This window comes from Drosophila miranda, chromosome XL, assembly GCF_003369915.1.
Source record: "Drosophila miranda strain MSH22 chromosome XL, D.miranda_PacBio2.1, whole genome shotgun sequence".
NCBI classification, from domain to species: Eukaryota; Metazoa; Arthropoda; class Insecta; order Diptera; family Drosophilidae; genus Drosophila; species Drosophila miranda.
The window spans coordinates 20,708,780-20,731,474 of NC_046673.1; the positions used below are offsets into that span (position 1 = coordinate 20,708,780).

General features: G+C 47.4%; 2 protein-coding genes across 8 annotated transcripts in view; one reads left to right on the forward strand and one right to left on the reverse strand.

Annotated features, from left to right (window-relative positions):
- The window catches only part of LOC108158188 (protein naked cuticle), an 82,904-nt gene that overhangs the window by 22,476 nt on the left and 37,733 nt on the right, over positions 1-22,695 (reverse strand). For 3 of the 7 annotated variants that reach the window (XR_004471180.1, XR_004471183.1, XR_001775229.2), the window contains exons 3-4: positions 4,626-5,655; positions 4,195-4,236 (exon numbers count right to left, since the gene is read on the reverse strand). The exons of 1 other annotated variant lie outside the window; for it this stretch is intronic. Coding sequence is in view for 1 of the 6 variants with exons in the window: in XM_017290422.2 (XP_017145911.1) it covers positions 4,626-5,367 (742 nt within the window). In the remaining 5 variants the exon portion in view is untranslated. The remainder of the gene's footprint in view (positions 1-4,194; positions 4,237-4,625; positions 5,656-22,695) is intronic. 3 more of the 7 variants (XR_001775231.2, XR_001775232.2, XM_017290422.2) reach the window with 1 other exon arrangement.
- On the forward strand, positions 6,081-6,764 carry LOC108158224. The gene has a single exon (XM_017290459.2). The coding sequence runs from the start codon at positions 6,259-6,261 to the stop codon at positions 6,664-6,666; it is 408 nt and encodes a 135-aa protein (XP_017145948.1). The 5' UTR covers positions 6,081-6,258; the 3' UTR covers positions 6,667-6,764.

Below are 22,695 nucleotides of genomic sequence, written 5' to 3' on the forward strand. Positions count from 1 at the left end.
TGTGCGGTGTGTGGCGTGTGGCGTGTGTGCAACATTTGTGTAAGGAAAAATGAAAGAAGTGCAACTTTGTGCCATGTTTCTCATCACATTGTTGCAGTATGTGGGAGTCTGAGGGGGAATGAAATGGGGTTAGTGACGGTGAGGGGTCGCCGCCAAAGGGGTTAATGAAAAAACTTTTTCGGCTGCTGCTGGGGCTGCAGTTGTTGCCTCTGCCTCTGCCTCTGCTTTTGCTTTGCTTTGTTTTATTGCGCATTTTTGCGGTCGCGATTGTTGGATTTCAGTTGCCGTTGCTGCCTCAGACAATGGCCAACAAATTGGTGGCGGCGAAACGAGTGAGGCAGGTCCCAGCTTCAGCTCCTGCACTTTTATAGATAAAAAGAAAAGACAAAGCAGTGCCGAGCAGAGCAGAGCTGTGGGAGAGCAGCGTAAGGTCGGCGAAGGTTTGGCTAAAGGAAGATAATGTGAGAGCCGAAATGCACTTAACTCATTTACGATCCGCACCGAATGCGCTTAAATAAATTAAAATGTGGCAGGCCCTGACACTTAAATGCATATGCACAGGCATGTGCATACTCGTGGACTCTGCGACACGAGTCGAACAATCGATGCCCTGTATGTGCAATTTTGCACCTTCGAAGCATGACTGCTTGCAGTCCACAAGTGTCGTCCCTTGCAGAGACAGTTCAGACTGCTTGCACCACTTGCAGTGTCCACTGCTTGCTACAAAAAAACTCGTTGCCTACTTATAAGGGCATCGGTTCAAATGATCATCTTACGGCATGAAAGGCTGGGATTGAATTCATTTACAGGGTATAAAACACACTGTGAAGACTGTCGCAGTGCCTCGTGTCCTGACACCGTTGTGCCGGAGTCGCTGCTTTCGCTTGAATGCCTGTGAAAGGCGCGAAAGTGTGCCAAGAAGCGAGTAACAAGAGACAGTCAAACAAAGAGTGGCAGAGCGGGAGAGCAGCAGAACGCGAGAGGCCGGCTGGGCAGTAGAGATGATGTCTGCGCGGCAATGGGTAAGCAGGTCTCAAAGGACTTTCTGCACTTAAAACATCGCGGTCGCCATTAAAAATTATGTGCAATAAGCAGCAGCAGCGACTGCGAACAAACAACAAATAATGAAATTATAATTAAAGCCAGAGCCAGAGCCAGAGCCGGTACTGGACCGGACCAAAAATGCTGAACGAATCTGAAAGCGAAGGCAAGGGCAGTAGCCCTACTGCCCCTAGCGGCAGGGGCAAAGAGCAAAATGAGACCATCAAGTGCACAAAATGGAGCGACCACAAAATGCAGACAACGAATTCAATTACCTTCTCAAGCCGGTCTCCAGCCAAGTGTGGGCGTGGCATAATGAAGAAATTATGAAGTGCATTAAGGGCCAGAAAGGACCCCGGCGAACGGGGAGAGGGGAAACGCAAACAAGACGACGACGCAGTTCCAAAGAAGAGCCCAAAGAAGAAGCAGCCCACAGGAAAATGAATACGCTGATTGAGCTGCCCTAAAGGACAGATACAGGCAGCGAGAGAAGAGGGTGACAGAGATGGAAACGGAGACAGAGCAGCAATGGCAAAGGACAGGACAATAAAGTGCAGCCAACGGCATTGAAGAAAAATGGAAAAAAACAACAGCGAGCAAACATTGAGGGGGCGATGAAGCGAGAGGGCGTAGTGAGCTGCTGGGTGGGACGGTGGGAAGGTCCCACATACATACATATACATGTACATATATAAAGTACAGACTACAGAGTAAGCCAATTACCAAAGCCAAAACGAGCAGCGGCTCCAATTTATTTTCATCTTATATATGTACACATCATTTTTGTTTTTATTATCTTTTTGTACTCCGAATACCCTCTACTAATTGGTTTCCAAGGGTATACGTCCGGGCCAGTGCTGATGGCCCACAATCACTTACAGGGTATCTAGGTACCAGACTACCAGAGACTACTCTGCAGGCCCTGGTGCCCTGCCGTAAATTCTTTGCTTGTTTGCAGCTCTGCTCTTTCCTGCTACTCTCTTCCCTCTTCTATCGTTTATGTGTCTGTATATTTTTAGCTTTTTTCCCAGCTTTGCCGGGATGTTCTGTTCTGTTCCGCAGTGGCACCCCTGATCACCCCTGAGTCCCCAGCACTGAGCCACCACCCTTCTGGGTAATTAATTGAAATGCCTGTCGCGGCCAAGGCTGACTGAGTATTCTCGTCGTCCTTGACTTTGGGCCTCTAGTGTGGAGAGCCAAAGGAAATCAAGGGAAACTAAATCAAACTGTGAAAAACTAGACACTTAAGATCAATTAGTGTTGCAGGCGAAGGAATTGCTATTGATAAATGGCTAGAAATATTTCTAAATTGAGAATATAAATAAGCAACGAACCTAAAAGCAATTAATGTTGCAAAGCGAGGGAATTAGGCTTGATAAATGGTAGGAAAAAATTCACAAATTTCAAACAGTCTGCAGTGGCAAAATGGAGCAAAGTTTGAACAGCATTTGATTATAGTGCAAACAGCATTGAGAACTAAATTCTGTCCCCAGTGCACCACTTAGCGCGTCTGAAATTAATTATCGCACAAAACTGTTTGCCCCCACCGCATATGAGCCACTAAAAACGTATTTAGATTTAATTTGTGAATGAGTTTTAAACTCAATTAAAGTTGAAATCCTCAAACAAAATTTAAATGGCGTGTCATTTGATAACATAAGCCAGCGACTTTTCAATTGGATAGAGAGTCGGATGGCGGTGCTAGAGGGTTGTGGGGGGGGGGGGGGGGGGGGGGGGGCGGTTTTTGGAGGCATCCAACTTATCATTCATCAAACTTTTTCAATAAAACTTTTACGCCGCTTCTCTTCGCTGGCCAACCAAGCTGCAAATCCGTCGCTCATTTCGAGAGCTAAAAAAGAGCTTTTCCCTGCGATCTGCCGCGAGATGAACTGTTGAGCGGGAAGCAGCAGGCGCAGCAGGGGCAGCAGAGGCACCGGGGCACAGGCAGGCCAGAGTTTGAGTCAAGTGTGGTAGAGAGGAATGCGAAAGTTCTGTTTGTCCAATTGTACCGGAGAATAGAGTTTCGATTTCCATTGCCGGTTCTCTTCCCAACTGTCATTGTCAACACTTTTCCAAGGCCAACATGGCCAGCAAGGCCATGCCCCTGCATCTAACACCCCTTGACCCCGACAACCCCACCGACATTGGGGAGAAGCTCAGTTTGAAGCTCTTGCAAACAAATATTATACTCGTATTGTGTTCCATATCGATTTCCTCTCTGGCTTCCTCTGCATTCAATTTACAGGATGGGCCATGCAACTTTTATGTTGAGCTCATCATTTTGCAAAATGCTCAAAGGGGGAGAATACCGGAGGACGTAGGTGGCTACCACCGAACGGAACTGCACGGAGCTAGCACGGAGCACACACAAAAACAAAACTGAATCGAGCCAAGAACGAGACGCAGATGATGAAGAACAAATTGACAAAAGAATCAGCATGAAGGACAGAACTCGGGGGCCTGAATGAACTTGGTGCTTCTTAAAAAGGGATAAAGGAACCGAGAGAGAGAGGAGGGTGTGTGGGTGGGTGGGTGTGGGCATGGAGTTATGGAGATTCAAATAGTTGAGCCGTAAAAAATCAATGCAATCTTGACGTAGACTCTGAGAGGAGGTGGGTCCATCCATTTCCATAATTAATCATGCAAGTGCCAGCAAATACATACGCACATATATGAAAGGGTAAAGTGAAAGCTTTGGAAGTTCCTCAGCTCAAACGAAATCAAATTAATTTGATAGCGAACCAGGGTTACCGTTTAGATACCCTGGAAGGATGGAAGGATGGAAGGATTTTCTTTGCTACGTTTTAAATGCCACTGCATAAATATGTGCACCCACAATGGCTATTCAATACTCGTAAATGACTCGTTCAAGGCTGCTGCCACACATTTTCGCATGCATAAATTGAATGAAGCGACAAAAACCGCCGCGAAACCGCAAGCGCGTTTTACTAGCGTTTTTCCGTACGCGCCCCAGCAGGCCCCAGCCAAAATTCGTACAAAAAATGTCCCTGCTGGCAGATTCATGGCCATGAATTGGCCCAAAACTCAAAGCGGCGGTTAGTATGAACTGGCATGGGGTTAGCCGTGGCAAAGAGCAGAACAAGCGGTTGCAAGCGGTTAGGAGAGAACTCACAAACGGGGGTTAACGCTTACGCTTGGAGAGGCAGTGCCAGGCCAGCACAAGAGTTGCCATCGCTACACAAAATAAAAATCGAAAAGAAAAATATATGTATAGTATATAATATACAGATAAATCAAGGGGATAAACTGGATAAAACAAATTAGGGGGAATAAGGCAGGAATAAGGCGGATAAATGCCTGTGGTCACAGCCCTTTTTTCCAACCGAGTGACCATGCTTCACCGCTTCTAAATCAGTGATCAACTGCTGTTTAAGTGCACTTTGCCACAGAGAAAGCCAGCTTGCCTATAATTGCAAGCTTTGCCTTTGAATCTGTGGTGGACTTAAAGTAACTCTTGCGAGAGCCAGCAGCCTTTGCTGGAGGGAACCTCCTTGCTCTGGACACAGACAGACAGACTGGACAGGTTAGAGAGAACTGAGTCTGTGTGGTCTCCTTGCGCTTACCAGTTTGCGTGGTGCTGCCTTGGAAGAGGTTGCGCAGATAGCTGATCAGTCGCCGGTGGAGCGGCCGGTGGCGATGGCGCGACGACTTGCGCATCGAGGAGGACGACTCCTGGCCACCGCCACCCTGCTCCACATCGTCGGGGTCCAGCGGTGTCGCTGTGGCGCCCACCTCCTTGCCACACTGGGTGGCATCCACAATTATCTCGATGCTGCGCTGTGTATTGGACTTCTTCAGGTGACCGAGTGCTGTCATCACTGTGCTGCTGCTGCCACCGCCACCGCCACCGCCACCACTTCCGCATCCGCCACCGGCACTTGTGGCAATGGTGCCAATAAGGGCGTCCGTGGCACTTGATCCGGTCCCGGCTATGCTGCTGACTTGCTGTTGATGCTGTTGATGCTGCTGCTGGTGATGTGGCTGTTGATGCTGATGCTGATGATGATGCTGATGCGGATACTGCTGCTGCTGCTGTTGTTGCTGCTGGGGGATGCGGCCCGCGAGCAGCTGATGATGTGCGGCTGTCGAGGGCAGCTCGTTGACGGTGCCATTGCTGTGACTGCCCCGATAGATGAGCTCCGTTTCGTTGGTCACCTGGCGCAGGGCGTGCAGTCCCGTGTGCGAGGCACTGCTGGCCATCCCCGAGGCACTGGCTCCACCTCCACCTCCACCACCGCTCCCATTCAGACCTGTGTAGTAGGCGCTGTTGGGGCGTTGGGTGTGCTGTATCTGCGGCCCGGCCATGACGATGTTGTGTGGGTCTCTGTGGCAGCTCTTCCCTCCCTCTGTATGTCTCTGGCTCTGGCTCTGGCGTAGCTCAAGCTCTGGGTCTAGCGCTGGATGGTGATGCTCGGCTCTCTAGTTGTGGACGGGGCTCTGCTTTGGCTGGTAGTTGTTTAGTAGTTTTAATTGTAGCATTCTGGCCATTCACATGGTTACAGCTGCCTGGGTTAGGTTGAAGCTGAGGCGTTTTGGAGCGAGTGGGGTTAAGCGTTAGCCGGCCTTGAGGCGCCGCGTCGAGTCTCTCGGCATCTGCGAGAAGCGAGTAAACAAAGACAGAAACATACCAATAAACGACTGCATCAGCAAATTATTCTTCAAAATTTCTGGATTTTCAATGCCAGCAGCGTTGCATTTTGTATTAGTGTGCGTTAGAGAGTGTGTATGTGTGTGCATATGTGGATGTGTGTGTTAGTTATTAAGCTCGTGCATGCCGCTATTGTATGTAATCCCAGCTGTAAACAGATTACACTTTCAATACACAAATCAATCGAATAAAGATTGTTAAACGATTGAACGATAGCCACCCAATTCCATTCCAATATTCAACTTTTAATAGCCAAATCTGTACGCAATTCTTATAAAAACTACCCATAACCCCCATAGCACGAATGAGAACATTTTCCCAGCATAGAGTAGGCTTTGAAAGGTTTTTTTGGTTGCTGTCAGATGTAGGAACGACTGTGTAGGTCAGTTTCGGGGCTAACCTTAGACTGAACAGTTCAGGAAATCCGAAAAATTCAAAATTTGTTGTGCGGCATTTTTGGTTTTTTTTTGTAAATTTTTGTTTGTTCAAAATTTGTTCAACGCCTGTTCCTCGTTGAGTGTTAACTGCTGGCCGCCACTCGTAACACCATGGCGGAAGACAAGCCCTTCAATCCGTTCTACATTGGCCCGCACCCGAGCAAGGCCTGCGCCATCCCCGAGATCGAGGGCCAGCAGTGCTCCCCCAACTGCGTTGAGAAACCCCAGGCATCGGGACAGCAGCCCCCCCAAACTGGCCCCGGCGGAGGCATCCTCATCGTGGGCATAAGCGGACCCGGGGGCGGAATGGCCAACATCTACAGCACCGGCCAGATATCAAAGGCCACAGGCGCACCTGGGCAATCGCTTGTCACTAATTCCGGAGTACCAATCTCGGTCGGTACTGCCAAGCCTGGCCCATCCCTGTCTGGTAATGCCGGACCAAATTCAACTAAAAAAGTCTGCAAACCCTATCCCTGCATGGAGACCAAAAATAACAGCGGTCCCGGCTGTGAATAATCAACAGAACAGAACCCTACCCCACTTACACTTTCCAGCAAGTAATTCCACCAAAGTTAGCCCCGAAGCAAAGACAATAAACCAGAAATAAGTCCGCAGTAGTAGTGTTTTTCTTGAAAATGAGAGTACCATAAGAATCATGGTTCCCTCTCCATCTTTTCCTCGAACCGGACCCCCCTTGCCCTTTGGCTAATACTAAAATTCCTTGTAATTTAACTAATGTTGATGGAAGGAACGAGGATCTGATTTGCGTGCAGCATCGTTCCATGGAAGCGTGTCCTCGCCTGGCAAAAATTATAGCTTCCACTCACACAAAGAGCGAGTGCTATAATCTCTCTTGCCTGAGCCCCGAATACCCCCTGAAATGGCACTGATGGAACCTCTAAATATTCAGTTTTTCAATAGATTTCTAAAAGTGCAAAAAGTGGTATACCTAAGCAGCATAAATCAGTAGAAGTTTAGCTCGAAAGTGCAACAATGAAAACGCACCGAGAGGTGCATTCCCATTTGGGGAGTGTTATTTTCAAAGGAATGCTTTGCTTTGCAGCCGTTCCGATGGATTTTGGCCATTTGCATCATTTATGGTTCGATGGCAACTGCAAATGGATCAGGAACAGCATCAACAGGAGCACCAGTAGAAGCACATGGTTCGTGGCTCTTGGCTCGGGGCTGGAGTCTATCGAACGTATTGCCCTTTGCAAATTCAATGAAGTAAAAATGTATTATTTATTGATAGACTTATGCAGGTGCACAACAGCAGAAGCATCAACGGCAGGAGTTGCACAGTTTATGGCTGCATCCTTCGATGAAGACAGACCTACATACATGCATACACATACATGCATACATGTATGCGAGTGTGTGCTCGTATTTGTCCCGGTACTTGGGAAAATTGCTGCCGCTGGTGCTGCCTTCTTTGGAAGCACCTGTTTACCGAATGATTTATGCATTTTACCCATTTTGCTGTCGACGTTTGCACGTGCAACAAAACTAACAGGCTGCACCAACAACAGTAACAAAAACAGTTAATGTGATTTTCTTGTTAAATGCAAGTCGCGGGAAAAATGCTGCACTTTGCTGTCTGTGTTTACTTTCCCCCGCGCATCTCACCACCGGGTCCCCCCGGGTGCCCAAATGGTCGTCGGTTTACTAAGCTCTTTAACTAATTTTTGAGGTTTTTAGGAGGGGTTCCTTCATTCGATCGTCCAGCATTAGTCGCTTCACAGCTAAGATCTTTTATTAAACTTTTGATCACTGTTTTCTGGCAGAAAACCCTTAAATCAACCCGAAACCGCACTCCCATTTCCACTGTATTTAAATTTCATGAGCACTGGAGGTGCCTGAATGGCTCTGAATACGAGTGTGTGTGTGGGCCAATTCCATTTGGCCACATTTCCAACTGTCAACAGATCGAGTGCAGGAAAGGACAATGACAGCGTGGAGAACAAACAGCGTCGTAGTAGAGGGAGAAACTTAATTTATTGAAATGTCGGAAATGTAAGCGTTAAATGCGCCGCCGCACGAATGCGACGAATGTAAAAACAAAGCATAAATATCTATTAAAATGAGATTGAAATAAATTACAATTTACAGAGGAGCCATGCGAATCGAGGGAATGGAAATGTCCCGAAGTAGAAGTGGCAGTAGAAGTAGAAGGAGCACGCAATTGCCTCTCCATTCCAGCCACTTCCAGCCTTCGTTCCTTCTCCGCAAGTGAAGGTCAGGTGGCAGTCTCGGGCTGGCTTAAGCCTGGCCAGGCATTGGATTGCAGGGCAAACACTTCGATGGCTGGGAGGAAAATCAACGATGTGAACAGAGGGAAATTAAGTGCAAGCACGGGTACAAGTACAAGTATAAGCCCGAGGAATGGGGCTGGCCATGGACAAAAGGACTCGCATACTTACGAGTAGACGCACTTAAGCGTGAGGCTGGAGCTGAGGCTGAGGCTGAGGCTGGGGCTGCGGCTGCGGCACCGATTGCTATGAAAATGGAAACGGCAAAACCGAAACGGTAAAGGAAATGAAGCTGAACTTTATTATAACAATACACAATAATCGTGTGCAAGCTTCATTTTATGCTCCCCCTGATTTCCTCTCTCTCTCTGCCTCCGTCTTCGCATTTTCCTGCTTCCGCCTGCTACCTCATCCTTTTGATGATTTTGATGAAGTGTGGCGGAAAAAGGAAAGCGGATACGCCGCTCCAAAGGTAAACTGCAGCGGAAGCAAGCCCTCACAAAATGGTGATGGAAACAAATGCATACGATACGATATACTTTTGCAGTTTGCTCGCGGTAAATGATCGACTCAGGGGGATACCCTGTTGTGCCACCCTGGGATGCCACAGCCAGACATCAAGTGTGCTTAAAGTTTGAGAATCGAATCACAACCCCTACCCCCACCCAGTTCGGGAGCATATGCCATTAATGGCCCAGAAGGTAGGAGAGCCAGAGATACGAGTACGAGTGGATGCTAATTGATTGCAGACGAGCAAATTTCTCCCAGTGCATGCACGTACATTGTACGGCAAGGCGCTTAACTAAACAAGCAGAAAACGTGCAGTCAGGCGACAACTGCACCCACCACCCACCACCCAACGCCCTATTCCCCGCGTTCCCTTCATTGCCCGCTGCGGTAACAGCGCCACTGCTACTCCGGTGCTCCTTCGTCACGAAATCCCAGTAAAATGTCAAGTGCACTTCCAGCAGCAGGAGCAGCAGTAGTATACTTGAACCTCCTCCGCCTTCGCTAGCCTCACGCTGCTCTTGCTGCTTCCTGCATTCCCGATAGCCTTGCCAAGGCTACCTTGTCGCTCTCCTTGCGGCACCGCACCACCACTTCCTGGACTGAGCTTTAGGTTGGAGCAGGAGCGGGAGCTGAAGCTGGAGCCAAGCAGCGTATCTATAAGTATGCGCAATATTCAAACGGGAAGGTAAAAGGAAATTGGATTTTTGTTGACATTATTTTACAAATATCCGGACCACACGCACACACACACACACACACACACACACAAACACAAACACTAGCAACAATGGACTTTGGCGGAGTCACTTTGGTCAGTGCCACTCTCGTGTCGTGTCGAGTCGAGGCGAGTCGAGGATGATGATGATGCTGCTCGTTGGTGGTGCAGGAACTGCGTGCGACTGCTCCTCCAAGGACGACCACACCGGCTGCTCGTGCCTCTGCGGCACAGATTTTACACACTGAAATATGTATTCCTCTCTTGGCAGCCAAACACATGCCGGGGCAAACATATCTTGGTTTTGCATACTAAATTGCGTTCCGTGTGCGAGAGGCTGGCAAAAGTGCCAGAAGACAATGGCAGTCGTCGAATCTGGAGCTGTGGCAGCGGTACGCGTACTCGTAGATGGGTCTGAATCCATGGCATCTGCTGGCAGACACTCCGAAAGCCCCCGCCTCCGCCTCCACTCTTTAGTGTTTTATGTTTCTGTGAGTGTGGAAAATTAAGCAGATATTCACAAGCTAAACGAAAACTCCTTTCATTCGCATATATTTTTTAATAATTTCCAACTGAATTCCCATTTTATTTGGATTAGTTCCTCTCGTTTTGTTCTATCTGTTAAACCCTTGTTCCTGGTCTGGTCGATCCAATTGTTTCATTTGGAGATTGGATCTTTCTCTACCTCTACCTCTCTTCCTCTTTCAGTATAAAGGTAACTGCAGGAAAACTCGGCTGGAGATAGGGAAAGTGCGCTTTATGCTCCTGAATCCTGAATCTGTTTTGGTTTTTCGAGTGCCTCCGGCTGCTGCTGAGAGCAGAAACCAATCAAATTTCCATGTTTGATTTATTTGATGAAAAATGTTGCATGCGCTTTGGTTTTCGCTCTCTTTCGGCTTTTTTGGCATTTTGTGAATGGCGAATGGGAATGTGCCTTGCCTTGTTTTGGGGGCAATTTTGGTTGCTTGGTGCCTGGTGACATGGAAGGACTGCAAATTGTGTGCTGGAAATGAACTGACAGAAACACACACACACAAACGCACTCTTACAATCAAGTACCGTTAGACAGTCAGTGGGTGGGGGGTAGTCAGAGTGAGTGCCAGGGAGTCAGTGAGTCGGTCGCTGCCTCGGTCTCGAGAGGCCACAGAATGTAAAACAAATCGCCGAAGGCGCTGCGGCTCTGATGAGGTTGGTTATCGCCGTGGCAGAGGTAATGACACCACCTCCCCCCTCCCCCACGCACACACACACACACACACCGACACACTAATACATGTACAGGTTTAGTGCGGTGACCACGGAGAGTGGGGCTACGCCTGTGGACCCCCTAGCAGATATGCTCATTAATTTGAAATAAAATTACACATTTTTCTTTATTTTTTCAGGCGATAAAAAAAATCTCCTAAATTTGATCTTCCTTTTATTTGTATTTTTCCACCTTTGCTGCCAAACGAAAATGTTATATACACACACACATACATACATATATATGTATGTATCCGTCCCTTAATTTAATCTCCCGGTTGGCTTGGTCCCAGGCACATTTTTGTGCGTTTTTAAGCCACACAAATCCTTTGACTTTTACCGGATTAACGCAGGGAGGCAGCGTAAGCAAACAAAATGCAATTTCGGGCTGCGAAAAAGTCTGCGAAATGTCTTTTTTCGCAGGTTGTGATCCATTTGTTGGGGTTAACTTTTGGCAGTCAGTGTGTGCGGCTTGGCAGCCGTCAAAGTGCAAAATATGAGGCTCAAGCATCATCAGGATGGAAGGATGGAACGCACATGCGAGTATGTATGTGTGTATGTATATATGTGTGTGCCTCTGCAGTTGCTCAGGATGCACGTGAGTTTCTGCAATCTGTGGCACACTTTCGCAAAACGCTTCTCCCCGGTCGGCCCCCTCTGCTCCCTCTGTCCGCTCTTCCTCTGCGAATGATTTGTGGCTGCCCCATGCCTCATGTGGGTGGTTGTTGGCTGTCGGTTGTCGGTTGTTTGGACCGCGCGAATGAGTGGCAGAACAACAGCAGATGGCTGGCAACCCACCAAGTCAGCCAACTGTTTTCATAACCACAACCGAAGAGGGTACCTCAGAGTTGCTTGAGAAGAAGTGAAGCAAGTCTCAGATATTCGTGGACTTTCATCCGCCTAGTATATATGTACATATACGTGGTATATGTAGTATATGTATGTTTTGTATAAATTAACTCAATTTTCCATTAGAATTGTAAACAGGTTTCCGCTTGGAAGGCCCCAAAACTGCATGATGGCTCTCACAGACAAAATAAAATAAAACGAACGGGAATTTTTAGGTTTTATTCCGATCTACACATGTATTTCTTTGGACTTTATTTCCTACAGTATCCCCCCAGTCGTTTCCCAGCCCAGTGCTGATTCATTTGCCTTAGTCCACGAGTTTTTGGCTGCGTTTTTCGCACGTTTATTTGCCAAAGCGAGAAAGCTCAAAACCTGAACTTGCCACCTGCTTTCCCAGGACCGGCCCCAGCACCGGACCGCTATCCCCTGGCCATCCGCATATCCACCTGGCCTGAACCCCTATCCTGTTCTGCTCGCTCTCGCCTATCTACAGCTTTGCTGCTCAGCTCTCCTGGCCCCTGTATTTATGGGCTTGCACGTGTTTCCGTCTGCCAGTGTCGCCATCATCATCATCTCGCCATTCCCATTCGCCATTGTGGCAACTTGAGAATCTTTTGGAAAATACAAAAAAATACAACAGAAAACCCACTCACATGCACACATGCACATATGCACAGAGGGAAAACGTAGAGAAAGAACAGAAAATTCTGCCCGAGTGGGGTTTCATTTTCAAGTGTTTGCTTTTACGTGTGTGCGTGTGTACGTGTGTGTGTGTGTGTGTATGGAGAAGAGTGTGTGCGAGAGTAGTTTGTGAAACGTTTATTTTTCAGCTGTTGCTGGCGCTGCCGTGACATGGACACTCGCAAAATGGTTGGCCTGTCAACGACAAGGATGCCCCCAGTCAGTTATTTGCTTGCCAAGAGATACAGAGAAGGAGATCGAAAGAGAAGGAGAGAGAGAGAGAGAGAGAGGGAGAGAGGGAGCTGGCGAGACTGTAGAAGAGTTGTAGAAGCTTTCTCGTTCACTTTGGTGAGTTCTTTAGTCCGCAACAAAAACCCAAACAAAAACAATTTTCAATTGTTTCGTTCAAGAGATCCCACATTGATTGGAATCCGATTTGGCACAAATAACGAGACAGGATGTGCCACAGTCCGTTTCGTGGCTATCAAGCTGCTGTTAGCATCGAAAGGGAAACGGAAACGCAACAGAGAAATAAAAAGAAAGCCGCAAAGAAGATATTTGGCAAGCCTCGCCACTTGATGATGATTTGGTTTGACAAATGATTGAAGCTTGCAATCGTTTCCGTTGAACGTTTCGACTGAATTATATGTAATACCATATTACTTATGGCTGTCTTCCGATATCAATTATTTTCTGCCATCATTAAGAAACTCGAATATCATAAAAATATTTCAATCAATCATAAACAGTACACCCCCTCAGAGCCCCCAACCAACCGCATTGCCTTTTCCGTAGATAGATTTTTGTCGACTGGGAAAGGACAAATTCAGGTCACAAAGTATCCCAGCCGAATCCCATCTGGGAGCAAGGCTTTTCCTAGCTCAGGGACTTAGCCACAAGTCCGTCTACGACAGGTGTATGCATTACCATCCCTCACTCCCTCCCCCTTCGCTCTTTCCGACTTACCAGGCTCTTGCCACCTGGTGGTGGCACGCACACATGTTATCAGACTTTAACTTTAATTCGAACGGGAGTGGGGGGGGGCTGGGTCGAAAGCCGATTCGCGTGCAAAGCTCGTAAATTAATTTTGATATCCCTTTCAATTACTTTGGGGCTCGCCTGGAGAAAGGGATGGTGATGGGGATGCGGATGCGGATGGGGATGGGGATGGGGAGGGTGATATGGATGAGAAGCAACTATCAATGCATACTAATGAAAAACGAACACCGGGAGTCGAGGCCTCCGATTGCTTATCGGACACGGGCGGTGCCTGATTTCATTTCCACATTTCCACAACATGGCCACAAGTCTCGACCTTTGCTAAGTGGAATACCCTGTTAGGAGGGTAATATCTGTTGGCCAGGAAGTTGGCTATACTAAATACTAAAACACTCATTCTTTCCCTTATCTGGTCACAAAACTGTGGGCCACAATCCTGCTCTGGTTTTTCTCACATTTTTTCCAGAGTTCGCTGCCCATCAAAGTGTGCCATGCCATCGAAATGGTATGCTCCCCGGCTTAGAAACGTTCCTGCGTAAGCTCCCATCAAGATTATGGTTTTGGGGAAAGGCAAAGGCGGAGAGAGAGAGTGCACTAGAACTTTGCCTGGGCCCAAAATTTGCCTACAGCTAACATTATACGTACTCTTAATCGGCTTCACCAAAAATGCAATAAAAAATAAAAATAAAAATAATCTGTTCATAAAGACAAAATCTTCTGCACACACACACACACACCACACACAAACGAGGGGAAGAAAGGTAGTAGTAGTAGTAGTAAAAGTAGCGGGGGCTACTTTACATAAATGCCACAGCTGTTTCCTTTTGCCAGCCACCCCACCCCAGCCACTGCCCACCGAGCGACCCGTGTGTTCCTTCATGGAAAGCATTTGAATTAATTATACTGAAAGTTGTGAAAATAGAAACTGTTTTGCACCTGATGTCTGACAAAAGCCTTGAGGAGTCTGCTGGGGCGGATGAGGATGACTGGAGAAGCATCGTAGTTTTATCTCCGTGCGGGGTTCGAGGAGGGCAGAGCCAAACCAACTCCACCCATTATCCCCTCACTCTCCGCTTCCAGCGAAATTAAGTCTTGGACCTCGAGCCACAGCTGAGATACGCGAAGAATTACTCATCCCTTGTCGGGGCAAAGGGCACAGACAATGCTGTCCAAAATCTGTCTTTTATCAACCGCTTGCTAGCCATTCAAGTAAGAATAATTATCCACTATTCAAAGGACTAAATCGCATAGATTTAGTTACAGAAATGTTTGTTTTACTGTGCAAGTAGGAGCTACCTCAGATTCCAACTACCAATGGAATCAAGCCAACAAACTCGATTATCCTTTCCCGAATTTATGGATGTCTTATCGCTGAGCTCTACTCGGATTGTGGGTTCAAGGGCCGCCACCAGATACAATTGCATATGGACGGAAGGCAAAGCCATCTGAACTCTCACCCCGAAGTTTTTGCACCAATCAAAGGAGTCTGGAATTGAATTTTGGCTCACAAGAGATGGGAAATTCAAAAAATAGAAAACACAGATAAATGCGAAAATAGGAAATCCACAGGCGAGGTGGAGGAGGTCTGGGTCTGGGTCCAGGTCTGAGTCTGAGTCTGGGCCAAACAGATAGTGGGGTTCATCCATCTGGGCTTAAAGAGCGAAACCCAATTCGAAGACCCGCACAACAAGTTGCCTCACAATGGACGGAGGCCAATGCCGTTGACAGCAAAAACTCACAAAAGATGAGGGCAGACGAGGGCATATGATGATGGGATGGAGATGGGGATGGGTATGGGGATGGGGATGATGTGCTAGATGCTTCTGCTTCTGCTTTTGCTGCTGCTGATGATGATGATGATGTGGCCCCCGGACTGTGACTCGGTTCTTGGGATGGGGCAAAGTGCTCCTCCTCCTCGCTGTCGTTGTCGTTGTTGTTGTGTTGAGTTTTATTGCCGCAGGCAAATGGCGCCTCAAAATGGAAAACATGAAACCGAATTAACAGCCAAACACGAGATGGAGGAGGAAAGACGCTGTCGACAGTGGAATGGTAAACGACATCCGGAAACGTATGCCAGTGGCCCCCCCCGAGACTTTGGTAATTATCGTCTGACCCTTCCCAATCCCTCCCCCCCCCCCGCCCATGCGTATACATACGCTAAATCCTCCGACTCCGACTTCTCCTTCTCCTCTTGGTGGAAAATGCTTCGTCATGTGGTCGGGCTCCTGGGCTCCTCAGAGTCCATCGCTTCTGATGTCATTGCGTGCGTTGATGGATTTTGTGTAATTTCTTTATGCCGGCTGCCATTTGGGGCAACACCGTCTCCGTCTCCGTCCCCCGGCCCTGCTCCAGCTTCTGCTCTGCCCCCATCATAAATTGAAGCTGGATTTAATTACAGGCTTCCCCTGTCCCTGTCCCTGTCCCTGTCCCTGTCCTGGCCACTCTCTACTCTTCAAGCCAAGTTTTCTCACGCCTGCAATGCCTTTTTGCAAGGCGAATTTGAAAATATGTGAGTCACAGTGAAGCAATGTGCAGCAAATACAGAGAATCTTTGAATAACTCAACAACAAAAGTGATTGAGGAGTGTTCGAAATTCTGGACCTCCTTCGGAAAAAGTGCTATTGAAATTGAAGTTTCTTGAGGCAATTCAAGTGTGCCATTTTTGCTGTAAAATTTACCTTAAAGTGCGGGAGTCCTTCAGACCCCTGAATAAAGGCACTACTACTCGTATACTCGTATAAGAAAGGAGTCACCTCCTTCAATGACCGACACTTTTGGGCGAGAGAGATACTTCGCTTGTGGTGAATTGATTGGCTTGAACAGGCAGATTTTTCAGTTGAATGACTTTGGGAAAATGTTTTTTGCTCCCAAGAGATGCTCGTCCCTCGTTCTGGCTCTGTTCTGGCAAAAACAATGAAATTTGCATATTTCTTTTGGCATATTCATCGTCATTTTCTTGCCACTGTGCCTGGACGCATTGTTAGGCCTGCTCGGCAGCCGTTCGACAATTATTCAAGTCGGAAATCTGTGGGAAATCTCTGGCCTGACTCTACCACTCTCTGTCCCCCAAGAGCCACCAGGTGCCGCAGCAGAGCAGAGAAGAGCAGCAGAGAGGATGCCGGGTGGCAATGTATGTCATGACCTTAGACCCAGCCACAAATTGTAATTTCTAATTTCGAGAGAAGAGGTTCCATTCCATTCCACTCAGTGCCGTGCTGTGCCGCTTGGTGTGGCTCCACTCCGTTCCATGCCGCTCCATGCCGCTCCATGCCGCTCCATGCCGGTCCATTTCCCTGCAGTTTCGTGTCGTTTGGCGCTTGCTGATTCCAGCATTTATTAAAATCGCATTTTCACAATTTTCCCTTCGGATTTTCGTTGTAGTGCTGTTGGTTTTTTTCATGCCTTTCGCCTCCTATTTTTTTGTGCAATTCATTTCCTTAATGCTCTGGCGGGTAATTTGGGTCAAAACTAATTAGACGGCAGACGTGACTTTAATTACCCGCCCCAAGACCGAAGCTCCCGTCAAGGCCGTCCAGGCAGGACGAAGGACTCGACTTGACTGGCGCTGACTTGGTGCTAATCGATGGCCATTGGCACGGTTAGCTCCTCGCAACTCATAAATTCCGCCGACAAAACGATTCCACGCCAAAACACCCCGGCTAAAACCTCCTCCAATTTGCAGTTGTCACGTTTGCCCACTACGGCCACGGCCACGGCCACGGCCCCGCCCCCCACACCTCCCATAACTGTTGCCACTTAATTACTTAATTGGCTATTAGCTAAATGGCTGGCCCCCGCCGGCCGCCCCTCCCCCACTCGCTCTTTTTTGACAGGTTGCAACTTGCAACGTGGCCGCGTCAAAGTTTTATATTCTTCGCATTTTTATTTAATTTTTTTGCGAGCTGAAATTGCCGCAATTTGCATATGGTCATTGAAAATAAGTGTGTTTGAGCCTTTTTTGTTTTTGGCAGGATGTTGTGCCGTGCACGCTGTGCCGTGGTGGGGCCAGGGAGGGGCCAGAGGGAGATTCATTAACCCATGAAATGCACGGCTGACCACGGCTACAACTAACCGCAGACCACGGAAGCATTAAACCAACCGAAATGAGTCCATCAGCTCGGAGCGGTTCACGGCATTCGACAGTTGACAGTTGACATATGTTGCCCATTCCCGGGTCGCCGGGATGGAGAATACGACTGGGAGATACCTCTTTAGAGGCCAGCGTAAAGAATGCAAATTAAGGATTGAGCGAAAGAAGGGTGTAAAAGCACTCCGTCGGGGAAGAACCTGTGGTTCAGATACATAAAACAGTTCTAATCGGACCATCAAACTCCTATGCTTATAGGGTAGGACCAAGAACAAGGTCTCTGCCCGAGCAGCATGTTTGCAGTTGATTTACCGATTAACCAAAAACGACAAACGGCAACCACAGCAGTCTTCTGTGCACTCACGCACATACTCGATTTCGTGCGCAGGTACACGGACATATGGAAGATACATTCCGGAGAATATAGTGAGAGTACAGCCCAAGCCGCTCCCGCTCCCGCTCCCTCTTTCCCACCTTAACTACAGCAGCCATACGGGTACTCGTAGTGGCAACAGCTGCTGCTGCCAAATGCTGGCGGCAATTCAATTTAATTAATATTATAATTAAGCGCAGATAGCAGAGTGAACCAAGGGAGTGGAGCCAGCTACCAGCCATCCACCAGCAGACGGGGTGGCCAGTGGGCCAAGGGCAGAGGACAGAGTACAGAGTACAGAGGACAGAGGACACAGGACTGGTCTCCAAGTGCATTGCGTTATTGCTGCGTGTGCAGAAATATTCAAGCAAAATTCCCATGGGGAATTTCTGGTTGCATTGTTGCGGTTATTCGAAAATCTTAGGACTCGTATGTGTACGCATGAAATGCATGTGGATCCTGGGAAATCCTCTCAGAGCAGTGCGGATAATAACAGAATAATAACAAGGGAGAACCTCTCATTAAGCTTGTAATGCTTAAGAAAATCACAAATTAATTTTACAGATAACTTTGTGCTCTTAAGCAATCCCCATTAACAAGTACATATTGAAATGAATTGTTAAATTGTTAAATGGAATACAATTATTGTGCTTCCGCGTGACTCTGAGGTATTTTATCAATCATTTCAGCTGCTTTTCCAAACGACACGAAGCAATTACTTTACAAGAAAGATTGTATTTTAATAGCTTAATAAAGAGACAATTTTTCTCAATTTATGGGCCATTCTTTGGGCGATGGTAACCTATTGAAACACCAAGTAACCTGAAGCTCACAAAATTGTTAGGGGCTGTATATTTAACATATAAGCAAATTCGTTTGTGAACACAACTGGCCGAAATATACGAGTTGTAGGAAACATATTCACTGTCTCTGCCAGGAAAAGCTTTTCAAGCTCATCTCTGTGTGGTGCCAGTGTCCCAGAATTCTATCGTTGGCCATGGCAGAGTCTTCCTTCTATATGTACATTATCTATACTTGATACGTTTCAACCTGACTGCTGCCTCTGGCCTTTCCTTTCGCTGCTTCTCGGTATCTTTTTTTGGCTATCAATTCGAAACGTTGACACTTTGCTGGCTTTTGTTCGATGGCCGTGCAATCAATGAGCCGGAATCGTGTCCGCGTGTGTGTGTGGTGTGGCCTCCAACACATACTCGTACGCCACAAAGGAAAACCCGAAGGAAGAGCACAAGAAAATGGTGGCTAAAATAAATTCATTTTGGCCAGAACAAAAGAATCCACATGTTGGCATCACTTCGGCTTCTACTCGTGCTTCTGCTCCTGCTCCTGATTCCATTTCCCGTCCCAAGTCTTCAGTGAGGCAATAGCTCATTATGAGATGTCTTACTCCCAGGTCTGGGCCATACCCATACCCATACCCATACCCATTGGCGTGCTCGATGGAAATGTCAGTTAATTGGCATTTGATTAACTTGAAATTCACGCATCTTCCAGAACTTAATTATCCAACAGTCGAGGGCAGGGAAAACAACATAAGAAAAGATCAGACAAGATGCAGGAGGAATGTGGGGAGTGTGACCCATATGGGAAGGCGTTGAAGGAGGGTGTTCCTCCCATCAAGATTGATGCCTGTCTTCTTTCAGTATAATTTCCTGCTCATTTTGTCGGCTAATTAAATGCGATCCATTAGCGGGAGATATTTGAAAATACCATGCAAAGGTCGCCCCAAGTCAAAGTTCATCCAAGGCCTCGTCTTGTCTTCCCAGCAATTTGTGCGAGGCTCGGAACAAAAAAAGTTTTAAACGAAATGGATATTTAATACACAGACTATGGGATTATCTCACTCTTTTGCGCCAACGCCTTACACTCTTTTCGATTAGTCCCAGCTTCGGCTAAGCTATTTGTATCTCTCTGTTCGCCCTTCCATCTGAAGCCTCAGCTATTTGTATCTCCATCTTCTTATGCTATTTGCTTGCCTTCGGCATTAATCAAATGCCTAAATATCTCACCCCGAAAAACCACTTGAAATGTCCTACCAAAACCTTAGGCGGCGATGCATGAAAGCCACTTTGCTCCCCCTTTCTCTCTCTCTCTCTCTAACCATCTCCGTTCTCTTTCTTTCTCATCTCAATCTGAATCAGCTCAGTTCATTCGAGATTAATTGCAGGCATTCGATGGGCCCAGACAAACACGAATGAATTATTTCAACTTATTGATTTTCATGCCCAGATTTTGGCTTTTTCGGGGGAGGTTCTTGAATCTGATAGAGCGTGGAATTCGCTAGTGATTTTCAGCAGAAAAAATACCATTTTATAACGCAATGGAAAGCCTATGAAGATAAAAAAGGTAATTCAATTATAAAATGGGTTTATTTGTTGGGTTTATATAAAATTAATAGAATTGTAACTTGGAACGCTCCTCCACCACGGTCCCCACCCCTTCTGTTGGCTTAGGGTAATCGGTCGCCTACATACTAATCCGAAATGGGGGGAATTGTTAACTAATGACAAAGCTATGGACCCGTCCCGTCCGTCCAGCTATGCAGGATTTCCTGGAATTCAGTCAATTTGGGGCTGAGCCACAAAATATTGATTGGGGATTGAGGATTGTGGATTGTGGATTGTGGATTGGATATGGAACTGGCTTAGCGAGGCCGAGGCAATTAACTTGGAATTATGATGGGGCGGTCGGGGGGGAGCCGGACTTCGACAGACTCCTGTCAAATGCGTTTAAATGTTTTACGTTTCTTTCGAGTCCGCGGGGATCCCGACGTTTTTCTACTTTGGCATTGCATTTGCCGGCTGCCATTCTGCAAATGTGAATTATTCAAGCTTGAAAGTTGCGACAGAGTTGGAGGAGTGGTGCTGCAGAGGGCCAGAGGTGATGGGGCTATGAAGAGGTGAGCTAGGATAGTCGAGACGTGCCTAGCAGCGATGCGAAAGTGTGCAGCGAGCAGCAGAACGAGAACAGGACGTGCAACTTGTGCCCGACATGAGCAAACGTGTTTACGAGACCCAATGAACGAGGCAAACTTTTTCTCTCTCTCTCCCCCCCCGCCCCCACCCCACACTGCTGTTAACCCTCTGTCGGTGTCTACCTCTTGGGGCAAGGGTTGAGGCATCCAAGGGTCGGCTCTACATCCAACAACAAAATGAATATGCATAAAGCGCAAGGTGGGATCCACATGAATTAGTTATGAGGTTATAAGGCATATTGCCAACTGCTTCATAGAGGCCAAAGTCCCCAGTCCCCGGCCGACAGTCGACAGTCGCAGTTCCGAAAGCAGCCTTAATAAAATTACGTCAAGGCTTGCAAAAAACAGGGGCAAAAAAGGTAGAGTAATGGAAGTGGAAAGCCACAAGCCAGAAGGTATGTATGCTATTTGCCAACTACAGCACAGACACTCTCATAGATAAACAGTGAAAGGGCCTCGACTCTGCGGATACCCCTGGGATGGGCTCCGCGAAAGGGAACCGCCAATCGGCTGCGAAATGGATTACAGAGGCCGTCAGGGATTTGCATTCAATATTTTCCCACCGAAAATTAGAGAAATTCTAGCATTCTTTAAAGGGTATCAGACGCACATTTCTGCTTATGCATTTATGCATAACTAGAACTTCCATGCTATCTGCCTGCCCGCCTGCCTGCCTGTCGCTGTGTCTATGTCATTTGCCAGACTTTTTACGCTGTGAAATACAAAATGTTTGTCATAAATACGATAAAAAAGAAAGGATTTTTTTTGTTAAATGAAAACAGAAAAGTGAGCACTCGACTCAAAGGACACAAAAACAGAACCGGAGACAGAAACCCAGACAAAGAGATGGGTCAGTAAATTCAGATTGCTCCGACTCCGAGCCGGACTCTGACTTGGTAGTGCAATCAGAGAGTCGTTTGAATAAAGCTAAAATCAATTAAGAAATTGAATTCGTTCTATGCAAGATATCATTCACGTTGGGTGCTTTCCATTCCAGCATCATTCTAGGGCTTGGCTCTTAAAGTTTTCGTATCTCTTCTGCCTTCTGCCTACTTGGCGACTTCGAATATTATTTTCCGCCCTCTTTGGCAATTAATTTGCTGCTGACTGCACCCAAAAGTGCATTTGATTGATTGGTGTAATTAGGTGGAAGGCCAGCGGCAGCAGCTGCAGCTGCAGCTGCATCAAGGCTTAGGCACTTGACCAGCCCACACAGCCTTCCCTCTTCTCTAATTTGCTCTCCTTTCAAGAGGCGCCACACCATTACATCAGCCGTGCGCCATATGGCACGAAATCAACTTGATTCTCAGCGAAAATTGACATGGAAATTCCCAAGTAAGTGACTCAGTTTTCACTTTATTTTCCAGGCAATTGTCTTTGGCTTTGTGTCCTTGAAGAGGGAATAAGCACGACGTTGCCGCTGCCAGGGCCAAGCTGCAGAGGCGACATAAGCTTATTAAATTCCATAAGGATTTCACAAGCGAATATTACAGCCAGCTACTTATAGCAAGGATTAGACAAACATGGCCCGACTCTACAAACTTTCCGCAAACTTGCACACACATGAAAGCATCGGAGAGGCTCGAGAGACGGAGACTGCGCAGCGGGAGGTCAATTCCACACCCACTGAGCTGAAGACAAGGGACTGTGCCAAAGCCTTTAACTGTTGACCAAGTCGTTGACACACATGCAACGCCAGTGCCTGGCACTTGCCACCCACCACCCAGCCACACCACGTCTAAACGGCCACCAGCTGTGCCACTCAGCGGGCTGGCAGCACACTACTCGCTCGCGTGGCTGCAGCTCCCCAAAGCAGTTCGGCCACGTCCTCCGGCTACGAACAGC